Source organism: Stomoxys calcitrans, chromosome 5 (genome assembly GCF_963082655.1).
Source record: "Stomoxys calcitrans chromosome 5, idStoCalc2.1, whole genome shotgun sequence".
Taxonomy (NCBI): Eukaryota; Metazoa; Arthropoda; class Insecta; order Diptera; family Muscidae; genus Stomoxys; species Stomoxys calcitrans.
In genome coordinates this window covers 109,960,073-109,975,147 of record NC_081556.1, presented here as the reverse complement: position 1 = coordinate 109,975,147, position 15,075 = coordinate 109,960,073, and the positions used below count along the sequence as shown (strand labels likewise).

Here is a 15,075-nt window from a genome sequence, read left to right as displayed (position 1 = left end):
TATTGAGAATTTGGTAGTTTTTAAAGAAACTGACCAGCGACTTGCACTTTTAAAGTTTAATTATAAACTGACTAAAATTGCCTTTCTCATATCATATGTTATTTAAAATTTTGTCTGTTTCATATCATTTCTTGGATTTCATTTCAAACAAAGAAAAAGAGATAACTTAATTGGATTAAGTAATTAGGGAGCCCTTAGCGAAGATTAAATCGTTATAGATATCTATATACAAAAACGATAAGATAAACAACTACATTTTTATACCCATTTTTACTCGGTGTTTTCAAAAACGCATTAAGTTCGACTAGGGGCAGAACTTTGGATAACAACGACCTCATATTTATATTTTAACTACAATACATTACCACATTAACCACTCAGTACGGATGTTGAAGAAACTAATACGACACACTGTGCTAAACGTCAACGAAATCAGATTGTAAATGCATCTTTTATTGGACTAGGGCCATTAATGAGAAGAACGGTATATATGGCAGATAAATCAAAATAGGGTCCGATCTAAACCATAGCGGGTTAGGACGTCAAAAAGCCTAACACGACCCACTGTACTAAATTTCAGCAAATTTGAATTGTATGGAACAATCAACCTAAATTGGGGGATGTTTATATATGGCACCTATATTCAAATACAGTCCCATCTAGACCATACTTGGAAAATACGTCGAGAGGCCTAACATTGCTCACTGTGCCAATTTTCACTGGCCCACTACCAGGGGACAGAGTAGGCCTGAGGGTATACATTGAGAACCCACGGACTGAGATCTGATTTAGACTGCCAGACCATAATATGGTCCTTCAGGCGGAGATCCGGGCGATCACGAAATGCATAACGTAGTGTGGTACTAACACGTCTTTACGGACAGTGAAATGGCCACAAGGGCATTAACAACCAAGAAGGTAAGGTCACGAACAGTCTTGCAGTGTAAGGAGAAGATTAACGCCTTCTCTGAGGATGGCACAATCCGCGTCGTTTGGATGCCGGGCCATAACGGAGTAAGGCGGAATGAAAAATCAGACGATTTGGCAGTGGAGGCTAGAGAACTGCCGTCGATAAACTTAGATAACCTGAAGCCTTTCAGGTCGGCGCAGTCCGATTTAAGGTCGTGGGCGACAAACGCGCATGTAAAACTGTGGAACAGGGAAACAGTCGCTAGGACGGCGAAAATCCTATGGGATGACCCAGATCGTGAGAGGACAAGGCTATAACTGAAAGGAAGTAAGAAGGAGGTCTACTGACGGGACACATAGGACTACGAGCTCACTTATATAAAATCGATGCGGCAAGTAATTGCATGTGTATAGCATGTGTAGGGCAGGTGGGGCTGGATAATCAGTGTTTGTGATCCGGCTTTCGCGTCTCTCTCCCTCTTTCAACCTAACCTATGGACCCAAGACCCTAAATCGGGTGATCGATTTATACGGCAGTTATATCCAAATATGGTAGACTATACATCATACATATGACAAGGGGCCTTACTTCAACGAAATCGAATAATAAATGCGGCTTTTATGGGGTCAAGACTTTAACTCGAGAGATCAGTATATATGACAGCTATATCAAAATAAAGTCCAATCTATACCATACTTGGTACGGTATCGAGAGGCCTAACACAACTCATCATCGAAATCAAATAATAAATGCTTCTCGTCTGGGCTCAAGAACTTAAATCGAGAGATCGGTATATATGACAGATATATCCAAATATAGTCGAATCTAGAGCATACTCGGTACGTATTTCGAGAGGTCCAACATTACTCACTGTACTAATTTTCAGTGTAATCGGGCTATAAATGTGCGTATCGGTGCCCACTTAATGGTGGGCGTTCTATGGGCCCAAGACCCTACAATGGAAGATCGGTATATATGACAGCTATATCCAAATAAGGTCTGATATACATATACATATGACAATACTTGATGCATATGACGAGGGGCCTAACGCAATAATAAATCCGGCTTTCATGGGGCCAAGACCAGGAATCGAAAAATCGGTATATATGACAGCTTCATCCAAATATAGTGCGATCTAGTACGGATGTTGAGTTGCGTAACATTTCTCACCGTGATAGTTTTCAGTGTAATCGAGTAATGAATGTGCGTTCTATGGGCTCAAGACCTATAGAACACACATAAACGGGATGAGCTTAAAAGTCCATATGCGAGGCAGACCGATATACGAAAATGGATCGGTAGAAAGAAAGGCAACGTAAACTTCTATGTGACGCTGGCAATATCTGGATACGGATACTTCCGCAAGTACCCACACAGAATGGGAAAACGCAGCTAACCATTCTGCATCTACGAAAAAGAAAAGGTGGTGAATGATGCCTTCCACTGTCACCGCTGGCGCGACAGCCGGTCGCCACAAGAGGAAAAAAGAGACCTTGAAGGGGCATCAATGATATAGCAGCTGGAGAGGGCACCTGGACGCAAGAATACTGAGACGTATGACGTTGGTGCCACAAGGGGATTCACCTGGAAGTAATGCGATAACGGTGCACACGACTAGAGGGGATAGCCATCCCACCTTATGCCAAAAACAAACAAATAAAAGGGTGCTAAGTTCGGCCGGGCCAAAAGTATTTGCGGATTTTTCATATAGTCGGCGTTGACAAATTTTTTCACAGCTTGTGACTCTGTAATTGCATTCTTTCTTCTGTCAGTTATCAGCTTTTACTTTTAGCTTGCTTTAGAAAAAAAGTGTAAAAAAAGTATATTTGATTAAAGTTCATTCTAAGTTTTATTAAAAATGCATTTACTTTCTTTCAAAAAATCCGCAATTACTTTTTGGGCAACCCAATATATACCCTTCACCTTGGAACGCATTTGTCGGATTTTTTTCCCGGTGTCTCTTTTAGACAAACAAAGGTAAGGAAAAGATTAAAAAAAGAATTGCTATGCTATTAGAGATATATCGAGTTATGGTCCGATTCGGACCATAATAGAACTGAATGTTGGAGACCTTAGTGGAAGTCATTGTGTAAAATTACAGCTAAATCGAATAAGAATTGCGCCCTTTAAGGGCTCAAGAAGTAAAATAGGGAGATCGATTTATAGGGGAGCTGTATCAGGCTAAAGATTGATTCAGTCCATATTTGGCACGTATTTTGAAAATCATGGGAAAAGCCGTTTTACAAAATTTCACCCAAATCAGACAATAATTGCGCCTTCTAGAGGCTCAAGAAGTCAAGATCCCAGATCGGTGTACATGGCAGCAATACCAGGTTATAGACCGATTTGAACCATACTTAGCACAGTTGTTGGAAGTCATAACGAAATATGTCGTGCAGAATTTCAGACAAATCGGATAATAATTGCGCCCTCTAGTGGCTAAAGAATTCAAGATCTAAGATCGGTTTATATAGCAGATATATAAAAACATGGACCAATAAAGCCCATTTACAATCCCAACCGTTATACATGAATATAGTCAGAACGAGACCATATTGACATGGATGTCAAGGGCTCCAACAGAACTCACTGTTCCGAATTTCAGTGAAATCGAGTAATAAAAAAGATTTCTATAGGCTTTGGTCTATTTGGCAGCTATATCCAAATATAGTCCGATAGGGACCCTATTCGTTTTGGATTTCGGGATGCCTAATACAACTTCTGTTTCAAATTTTAGCGAATACGGATTAGAAATTCGCATGTTATGACATTAAGACTGGCAGATCGGTATATACTGCAGCTACACATAAATATAGTCCGATCAGGACAATATTAGATGAACCCACCGAAGAAATTGCGTATGAAAGATATACCAATCTATGCTAAATTTCAGCTCAATATCTCAATTTTTGAAGACTGCAGCGTGATTACAACACTAGGAAACAAAGACGAAAAGACGGGCGGATAGACGGACGGATACACACTGACATAATTAAATCGCTTTAGAGTTTTACGACGATCAAGAATATATATACTCTGTTGGGTCGAAAATTTTTATTTCGATGTGTGTCGTCTCTACTTAAGAGGACAGACTTTCAGGAACGCTTTTATTTTTTCTTGTGTGGATAATCAGTTTACAATAAAACTTAAAATACTTTCCAATTCAATTGTAAAAATAAATCACCTTTTAACTCAAATAACGATTGCTTTTTATCACTCCATCTGGAGCAGGAATCTATAATTCAGTATGATTTTGAAGAATTTCATCCCATAGTAGCATTCGTCTTACATTGAATTTGTCATCGGTCTTTACCATAAACGAGCCCGAAGGACCATTTTGATATGAGACATAATCACACATCGAATTCAAGGAATTCAAGGGGAAATTGTCCTTAGTACATTTCGGATTTGTTGCCGTATTTCTGTAAGAATATAAAACAGAATTTTATTGTGCCCTAAAATGTACATAATGATTTCCAATTTCCACTTACCGATTAGCTGCAAAATCTACAAAATCCTTCACCAAAGCTTGACTCACTTGGGCATCTGTGGAGTTTTTGGAAAAGTCTGGAAACACTGCTGGCATTCTAAACAAATATATCAGATCATCACAGTGAACAACTCCATAGTCTAGGTTGGGCATATTTCCACCAAAAATCGGTGCATAGGAATAGGGACCCTTATAGTTGAAGATATACAAACTTAAGGGATATTTCTGGGTGTCCACTGTTTGAACAAAGCTTCTGGCAGTTTCATAGAACGGGTAGCCAAAAACATAATCATTATATACCTAAAAAATTTACATAATAAAAAAGTTTTTAGATTTGAGAGAGCCGAAAGAGACTCAAGACTTACTTCCAAACTTCCCTGTTTACTTAACTCATGTCTGCCCTCAAAATATTCATCGACTATCATCTCCATAGCCCAATCCAAATGGGAACGATTAAAATGCGGAAGTTGCAAAGATTTTTCCAACAGATGATCAAAGTCCTTGTTGAAAGATTTCCTTAGATGCTCTAATTCCCACAACGGTATGGACATCACAGCTCCATCCTGTGGTACAATGCCGGTCATAAAGCGTGTAGGCTTGTAACTGCCTTTGGCCAAAATATCACGAGGATGTTCTGTTATAAAAGCATCAGGAGATTTGAAATTTTCCACCACTGGGCTGTAAATAATTTGTGGATATATTTCCCAATATTTAATTTTATCAGCAGCTGCAAAAAGTAACTCAATGTCCGCGTAACGCAAAGCCTGCAGTAATTCCAGCGAACTAATGTTGTAGGCATGCGGAATATGACAGTGTTCAGCAGTAAGTCTAGCCACTCTTAGGGGGTCAGTTTGTATACCAATGGGCAGAGTGGCCAACCCACTAATGGATATAGCAGCTTGGAATAATCCCTCCGAGTGTTTGCTCAACATATGCATATGAGTCGATCCAGCACCTGCACTTTGTCCAAATATGGTCACCTGCTGAGGATCACCTCCAAAGTCGGCTATATTTTGCTGTATCCATCTGAGGGCCAATGTTTGGTCCTTCATGCCGAAATTACCCGGCACTACATTGTCGTTTGTTGACAAGAAACCAAAAATACCCAAACGATATGAGATTGTCACCAGTACAACTTCTTCGGTATCCATAAAATATTCAGGGCCCAAAAATAATGGGTTATGGGTACCAGATAACCAGGCGCCTCCATGTATAAACACCATAACGGGTAATTTTAAATGTTTATTATCTCCAACTATTGGTCTGTAAACATTTAAGTAAAGACAATCTTCACTGCCAGTTATTTTTGAATTTGCCACAAGAGCACTCTTTTGTATACAGTCCTCTTTATGCTGGGTAGCATTAAGAATATCTGTCCATTGTGGATACGGTTGGGGATGCTGGAAAATATATTATAAAAAAAATTTTATCAATTATAGTCCGATTTTGATAATATTTGGTTCAGTTGCCGAGAAGCTCTATACAAGTAACAGTTCAAAATCTCAATGAAATCGGGTAATAAGGGCGCCGTTCGTGTGATTAAACCCTAACTCGGATGATCGATCTATATGACAGCAATATCCATATGTTGAAGGTCATGGCAGAAGCCGTTGTACAACATTTCGGCCAAATCGGATAATAGTTACGCCCTATAGAGGCTCAAGAAGTCAAGATCCCAGATCGGTTTATATGGCAGCTATATCAGCTTATGGACCGATTTGAACTATATTTGGCACATTCGTTGATAATCATAACAAAACTCGTCATGCTAAATTTCAGCCAAATCGGTTAAGAATTGCGCCCTCTAAGACCGGTTTATATAGCAGCTATATCAGGTTATGGACCGATTTAGACCACACTGTACACAATTATTGGAAGTCATAACAAAACACGTCATGCCGAATTTCAGCCAAATCAAATATATATATTCTATATGGGATCTTAGACGAATATTTCGAGAAGCTACAAACAGAATGACGAAATTAGTATACCTCCATCCTATGGTGGAGTGTATAATAATAAGAGCACCAAATTCAACTTGGGTCCCTTTCCTTCCAAAATTTCAATGAAATTGATTCTAAATACAAAATTTCAAGGAAATTTTCCTTGAAGACATTTTTGTAAAAATTTCTAAAAAATTTTCCTTTAAAGCAAAATTTCACCGAAATTCTGTCCAAAGGCAAAATTTCTGGGAAAATTTGTCATTAAGACAAAATTTCCATGTATGCCAAATGCTAATGCCGTCCATACGTCATGACCGATCAGTGTTTGGAAAACATGCCGATAGACTTAAGGTTTATAAATAACGATTTCAGCAAAAGTTGTGGCGATGTCGAGGAATTTATAGAACATCTGCTGTCATGATGGAGGCCATCGTAGCGCAGAAGTCAGCATGTCCCCCCATGACGCTGAACGACTGGTTTAGAATCCTGGCGAGAACATCAGAAAAAAAATTTCAGCAGTGTTTATCCCCTCCTTATGTTGGCGACATTTCTGAGGTAAAGGGTGATTTTTTAAGAGCTATAGGAAAGTTTAAAAAAACACATAAAATTCAGAAAAATGCATGAAATCTTTATTTAAATCGATAGTACGGTCCATATAATCTAATGTTTGAAGACTACTTCATGCAAATGTTGACCATGACTGTGCCTATTGTCCATCCGCTTAGTCCAATATCGGCATACTCTTTCCAACATTTCGATCAATATCTCACCAATAAATGCTTCAATGTTGTCTTCCAATGCGTCAATTGAAGCGGGCTTGCTTGTATAGACATGAGCTTTAACATATCCCCACAAAAAATAGTCTAAGGGCGTGTTATCGCACGATGTGGGCGGCCAGTTGACCATCCCGAACGTGAAATAAAATGTTCACCGAACTCGCCTCTCAATAAGTACATTTTTACGCGTACTATATGGCAAGCTCTTGCATTTTGGGTGAAAAAAAAGTTGGATATCATCTCACGGTAGCGCTCACCATTCACAATTACGTTACGATTCGTATCATCTTTGAAGAAGTATGGTCCAATGATGTCACCAGCACATAAACCGCACCAAACTGTGACTTTTCCGGATGCATTAGTAACTCTTGCAATGCTTCTCTCCAAAATCGACAATTCTTCCTATTTACGTACCCATTGAGCCAAAAATGAGCTTCGTCGCTGAAGAAGAAGAAGCTGGCGATGAACTTTCTTTACAGATTTACAAATTTTCATAATAAAATTCAATAATTTGCAAGCGTTGTTCGTTTGTAAGACTATTCATGGTTAAATTATAGACCAAACTGAAGATGTTTGACAGTGAAACAAAACACGAAACGTACGTGTTTCTAAAAACATAATAGATAAAAAAACACCCTTTACTATATCATGTAAAAACTTCTCCCCAAAGAGGTGTCGCACTGCTGCTCACCGTTTAGACTCCGCTATAAAAAGAAGGTCCCTTATTATTGAGCTTAAACTTGAATCGGACAACACTCATTGATATGTAAAAAGTTTGCCCCTGTTCCTTAATGGGCAAATTTGTGTTTTTGTCGCCATTAAAGCTTCTTCAAAAGATTTCCACTTACACTAAATCGTAGCTCTCCGACTGGTGGCTTGGCAAAAGGTATACCCATGAAAGCTTCAAAATATTCTATACGATAACCAGGCATAAGAACGCCACTAATACAGCCAACATTTTTTGGACACACTAGTGGCGTTTGTGAAGTCCATGTCCTTTGAAATAGTACAAATGGCATTAAAGCCATTAGCAAAAATTTAAGTCCCATATTGCACCACAAATTAAAACTTGATTTGAATCCACAAAATTTCAATTTCGATTTTGCAACAGAAGATACAATAACCAAGGCTACCTACGAAATTTAGATATTCACTAAAAGCCAAATTCTCATTTAATTTCTTATATAGCAGAACTAGTTTTGAAAATAAGCTTTGGAGCTATAAATTAATTTGCATTTGTTTGCTTTCATACCCTCCACCATAGGATGGCGATATACTAATTTGGCATTCCGTTTGTGCAAATTTGCAAATTTTGCCCCTGAACATTCCGCTAAGGACGGGGGCACCTATCAATGAGTGCAGTCCGATACAAGTTCAAGCTCAAAGGACCTTCTCTTTATAGCCGAATTCGAACGGCGTGGCACGCATGCGATACCTCTATGGAGAGAAGTTTTTTCATAGCAAAGTACCTCACAAATTTTGCCAGTATTGGGAGAGGAAAACCACCGCTGAAAATTTTTTCTGATGTTCTCGCCAGGATTCAAACACAGGCGTTCGGTGTCATAAGCGGACATTGCGTACATCTGCGCTACGGTGGTCTTCCGTTTGTAACACCTCAAAATAAACGTTTAAGACCCCTTAAAGTATATACATTCTTGATCGTCATGACATTTGAAGTCAATTTTGCCATGTCCGTCAGTCTGTGCCGCCGTCCCTCCGTCTGTCTGTCTGTCAAAGCACGCTTACTTTCGATGGAGTATATCTAGACGCTAGAAATTTAGCACAAATACTTACGTGTAGGTCAGTTGGGTTTGTAAGTGGGCCAAATCGGTCCATGTTTTGATATATCTGCCTTATAAACCTATCTCGGATCCTGACTTCTTGAGCCTCTAAAGGGGGCAATTTTTATCCGATTTGGCTGAAATTGTACATGTAGTGTTTTGTTTTGACTTTCAACAACTATGACAAGCATGGTCTAAATCGGTTTATAACCTGATATAGCTCCAATGTAAACCCATCTCGGATCTTGACTTCTTAAGCCTCTAGAGGGCGCACATAAACCCATCTTACTTCTTGAGCCCCTATAGGTCGCAATTCTTATACAATTTGGCCGAAATTTTGCACAATGATTTCTGCTATGGTCTCCAATATTCAAACAGAGTATAGTCTGAATATATTCTTGATTGTCATGACATATTAGGTCGATCTAGCCATGGCTGTCCGTCCGTCCGTCTATCCGTCCGTCCATCCGTCTGTCCGTCTTTCAAAGAAGTAAAGCCAGACGCTTGAAATTTTGCACAATTAATTTCTATTAGTGTAGGTCAGTTGGAGTTGTAATTGGGCCAAATCGGTTCATGTTTCGATGCAGCTGCCATATAAACCGATCTTTAGTCTTGACTTCTTAAGCTTCTAGAGCGCAATTCTTATCCGATTAGGCTGAAATTTAGCACGTGGTAATTTGGTATCACTTTCGACAATTGTGTCAAATATGGTCTAAATAGATTCATAACCTGGTATAGCTGCCATATAAACCGACCTTGGATCTTAACTTCTTCAGGCACTAGAGGGGTGAATTCTTATCTGATTTGGATGACATTTTGCATGCTGTGTTCTGGTAGGACTCCCAAAAACTATGCCAAGTATGGTCTAAATCAGTTCATATAAACTGATCTCCCGATTAGACTTCTTGAACCTCTAGAGGGCGCAATTCCTAAACGATATGGCTGAAATTTTACATGGCATGTTTCGTTATGGCAGCTATATCATGTTATCAACCGATTTCAACCATATTTGAAACAGTTGTTGAAAGTTATAACAAAACACCTCACGCAAAATTTCAACCATAAGAATTGCGCCCTCTAAAAGCCCAAGAAGCCTTATCTTGAGATCGACGATATGACGGCTTTATCAGGACATGGACTGATTTAGACCATACTTGATACAGTTGTTGGAAGTCAAAATAAAACAATTCTTGCTAAATTTCGGCCAAATTGAATAAGAATTGCACCCTCTAGAACCACCAGAAGTCAAGACCCAAGATCGGTTTATATAACAGCTATATCAAAATATGGACCAATTTGGCCCATTTATAATCCCAATCGACCTACACTAATAAGAAGTATTTGTGCAAAATTTCAAGCGCCTAGCTTTACTCCATCGAAAGTTAGCGTGCTTTCGACAGACAAACGAACGGACGCTACATTCCGTTGTAGTAGAACATGTTTCAACCTTAAAAATTTATTAATGATGTACAACAATTTGTGCTAAGCTTTTTCTATTCTTTTTTTTTCTACTTTTGTTATAATTAAATCTTATTGTCAAGGAGATTTTTTATGTGATAAATCTTAATTAAATAATTTATTGGTTCACTAAATGTGACTTTCTCGATGGTAAGCAAGGTTATCCCGTGAACCAGTGCAAAGTTTTCCTCTGCTGTCTTTCTAGGTGGTCGATTAAAAAACTTTTCATAATAAGCTGCAAAGTGCTAGAGGTCGTAGTTCTTATCTGATTTAGCTGAAATTTTACACAGTCACTGTTTTTATGACCTCTAACATCAATGTTTCAATGACCTCTAACATACGTGCCAAATATGGTCTGAATCGACCCATAACCTGATACAGCTCCCTTATGAATCGATCTCCCCATTTTATTTCTTGAGTCTCTAGAGAGCGTAATTCGTATCCTATTTGGCTGATCGGATCCGATTTGGCTGATTGCACAATCAATGCTACTATGATATCTAACATACGTACCAAATATGGTCTAAATCGGTCCATAACCTGCTACAACTCCCATATAAACCGATCTCCCGATTCTACTTTTTGGCCCTCTAGAGGGCATAGTTCATATTCGATTTGGCAGAAGTTTTGCACAGCTACTGTATTTATGACATCTAACATCAATGCTTCTATAATCTCTAACATACGCAACCAATATGATCTGAATCGGCCCATAACCTGGTATAGCTCCCATATAAACCCATCCCCCGATTATATTTCTTGACCCTATAGAGGGAGTAATTCTTATCCGATTTGGCTAAAATTTTGCACAGTCACTGTTTTAATGACCTATAACAGTAATGTTTAGATCATCTCTAACATACGTGCCAAATACGTTCTTATTCGGTTCATAACCTACTACAACTCCCTTGTAAACTGATCTCCCGATTTTACTTCTTAACCCTTTAGAGGGAGTAGTTCTTATCCGATTTGGCTGAAAATTGCACAGTCACTGTTTTAATGGCCTCTAACATCAATGTTTTAATGACCTTTAACATACGTGCCAAATGTGGTCTGAATCCGCCCATAACCTGATATAACTCCCTTATAAACCGATATGCCGATTTTACTTCTTAACCCTCTAGTGGGGGTACTTCTTATACGATTAGGCTGAAATTATGCACAGTCAATGCTTCTATGATCTCTAACCAAATACGTACCAAATATGGTCTAAACCGGTCCATAACCGGCTATAACTCCCATATAAACCGATCTCCGATTCTACTCTTGACCCTCTAGAGGACGTAGTTCTTATCCGATTTGGCTGAAATTTTGCACAGTCAATGCTTCTATGATCTCTAACCAAATACGTAGCAATTATGGTCTAAATCGGTTCATAACCTGCTATAAGTCCCATATAAACCGATCACCCGGTTTTATTTCTTGAACCTCTAGAGAGCGTAATTCTTATCCGATTTGGCTGAAATTTTGGACAGTCACTGTTTTTATGACCTCTCTTACATCAATGCCTCTATAATCTGTAACATGCATACCCAATATGGTCTGAATCGGCCCATAACTTAATAAAGCTCCCTCTAGAGAGCGTAATTCTTATCCGATTCAGCTGAAATTTTGCACAGTCAATGCTTCTCTAACACACGTACCAAATATGGTCTAAATCGGTCCATAACCAGATATAACTTCCTTATGAACTGGTCTCCCGATTTTACTTTTTAAACCCCTAGATGGCACAATTGTTATCCGATTTGGCTGAAATTTTGCACAATGGCATCTACTATGGTTTCCAACACCGTAGGCAAGTATGGCCAGAATCAGTTCATAACCTGATATAGCTCCAATAGCACATCGGTTCTTATCAATTATCCCTCGTTTGCCTATAAAGAGATACCGGGCAAAGAATTTGACAAATGCCATACATTGTGGAGGGTATATAAGATTCGGCCCGGCCGAATTTAGGAAAATTGGAATCCTCTCCAACATAGCATTATCAAAGAGGGTGCATTATAGACCCGTGGTGAAATTAGGGTACTTAATTTTTTTATAAATGAAGGGGAGGCGGACCCTCCCCATTACCCTAATTTTGGAAAACACCAGATCTCCGAGATGTATAGAGAGATTTAAGCGAAATTTTGTTTGCACAGTAACAGTAACGTAAAAACACAAATTTGGTATCAAAATCTGGGGTGGGGTGCCTGGGAGGCCCGCCAACCCCCAAAAGCTGCCAAACAGATATATAGACCAATCACTAAATATGGGTATCAAACAAAAGGTATTTCAGAGTAGAAAACAAATCTCATATCCAATTGTGGGACTAAGAGTTTTGTGGGTCACTCCAACCTCAAAAAAACCCTCAAATCGGACATATTTACCAGCCATGGCAATATGGAACTTTAATGAAAGGTCTTTAGGAGTAGAGCACGAAATTGAGTCTCTGGGTGTCCACCCCACCCCCAAACAGAACTTTTTATTGACCACTGCAATGTGGGGTTAAACAAGAGGTATTTGAGAGTAGAAAAATCCACAGAAAAATTGGAATACATTTTCACTCCTCTCCAACATAGCATTACAAGGCGTAGCCGAGAGAGGCGGGCTCAGCTAGTAAAGTATATATATTTTTTATCTCTTTACCTTATATGTCGTTCAAGCCATGTTCGTCCGTCTGTCTGTCGAAAGCACGCTTTCGAAGTATTAAAGCCAGCCGCTCGAAAATTTTTACAAATACTCTTATAAATGTAGGTCGGTTGGATTATAAATAGGCTATATCGGTCCATGTTTTGTATAAACCGATCTTGGATTTTGACTTTTTGAGCCTCTTATCCGATTTGGCTAAAATTTTGCATGAGGTGTTTTTTTTATGATTTACAACAAGTGTCTTAGGTGTGGTTCAAATCGCTTCATAACCTGATGTGGCTGCCATACAAACTGATCGTGGATCTTGACTTCTTGAGTTGCTGAAGGGCGCAATTCTCATCCTATTTGGCTGATTTAGCATGAAGTGTTTTGTTATGACTTCCAACAACTGTGCCAAGTACGGTTCAAATCGGTTCATAACCTGATATAACTGCAATTTAAACGGATCTTCAGATATGACTTCTTGAGCATCTAGAAGGCGCAATTACCAGCCAATTTTTAGAAATTTTGCAGGTAAAGTTTTGCTATGACTTTCAATAGCAGTGCCAAGTATGGTTCAAATAGATCTATAACCGGATATAGTTCCCATAAAAACCGTATATTATTATCCGATTCAGCTGAAATTTTTCACAATGGTTTGCCCTATGAGTTTCCAAACACTTGTTAAGTATGACCTAAATCTGTATTTAACCTAATAGAGCACCCATATAAATCGATCTCACATATACACTTTTTAGCCTCAATGGAGCTCAATTCTTATCCGATTTGGCTGAAATGACTCCAGCTATCGGTTCATAACCTGATATGCATAGCATTTCTAATCCACTATCCTTTGTTTGCCTATAAATAGATACCGGGCAAATAACTTGACAAATGCGATCCATGATGGAGGGTATATAAGATTCGGCCTGGCCGAACTTAGCCGGCTTTTTTATTTAAGCTTTAAAATTGTGCACCTTTTTTCAAAAAACAAATGGTTTATTATTATTATATTTATATATTATATATATTTATATATTTTCCTTCTCTCTCGTTATCTTAAGTTACTTCGCAGATCTTCACACTAGAGTCATTCGATCACATTTGCTTTCGTTCACGAATTTGTTCATACTCACACTAAATCTCAAAGGTCAAACTGGAGGCAGAGCAAAGGATATACCCATAAATGCTTCAAAACTTTTAATTTGATAACCGGTCATCTCTGAGTCTCTTATGCAAACCAGTTTTTTGGGGCAGACTATGGGTGAGTTTGTCGATTGAACATTTCCGCATAGTAGAATTTGTACAGTGGCCCACACAAAAATGTTTACTATAATTTGAGGAATTTATTAAAATGTATGCACAAAAATTTAAACACCCGTCAATGGTATAAAACTTTGATAGACTGAGCACGAATGCAGCAGCTATCACTTTTAAATACCTATTGTACACATCTTTTGAAATGATTTAAGCGTTTTTTGTGCTTATAATTCAAAGAAGAAAAAAACAACATTGCATCTAGATAACCCAGTCAAAAGCAGAAAGTTGGACTTAGTACATTAGGGTGGTTTCATCTCAAAGGGAAAACATCGATGTCGATTTTTTTTTTTGTGGCACACACTATATCAGGTTATGGTCTGATTTGGACCGCACTTTGCACAGATGTTGGAAGTTGTAGCATAACACCACATACAAAGTTTCAAGCAAATCGGACAAAAATTGCAGCTTGTAAGGGCTCAAGAAGTCAAATCGGGAGATCGGTTTATATGGAAGCCTCTTACTGAGACTCTTCGCCCGATATCGCTAATAGTCCGCGACTGCCGTTGCAGCTACTCCGTAGGGAGCATTCCACTATCCGCAACCTATAGTCGCGCCCAGTAGCTCGCAGACTCTTCGCCCTATATCGCTAATTGTCCGCGACTGCCGTTGCAGCTTCTCCGTAAGGAGCATTCCACTATCCGCAACCTATAGTCGCGCCTGGTAGCTCGCAGCTAAGCTTCTCGGATCGGACCTCAAAGTTTCAGCCTGAGTGGTGCTCTCAGCTATCCCGTGCCGATAATATACTAAATCCCGACATGGGATGACTATTAACACCTTGAGCTCC

General features: G+C 38.9%; 1 protein-coding gene across 1 annotated transcript; it reads right to left on the bottom strand.

The window, feature by feature from the left end:
- Positions 1-4,100: 4,100 nt before the first annotated feature.
- LOC106095759 (juvenile hormone esterase) lies at positions 4,101-9,368 on the bottom strand (the record flags this gene model as incomplete). Its single annotated transcript, XM_059369901.1, has 6 exons — positions 4,101-4,148; positions 4,203-4,335; positions 4,405-4,703; positions 4,769-5,803; positions 7,971-8,032; positions 9,347-9,368. Coding segments are annotated over 6 exons (1,599 nt in total), but the record flags the coding sequence as incomplete, so codon positions are not given.
- Between the last annotated feature and the right edge of the window lie 5,707 nt (positions 9,369-15,075).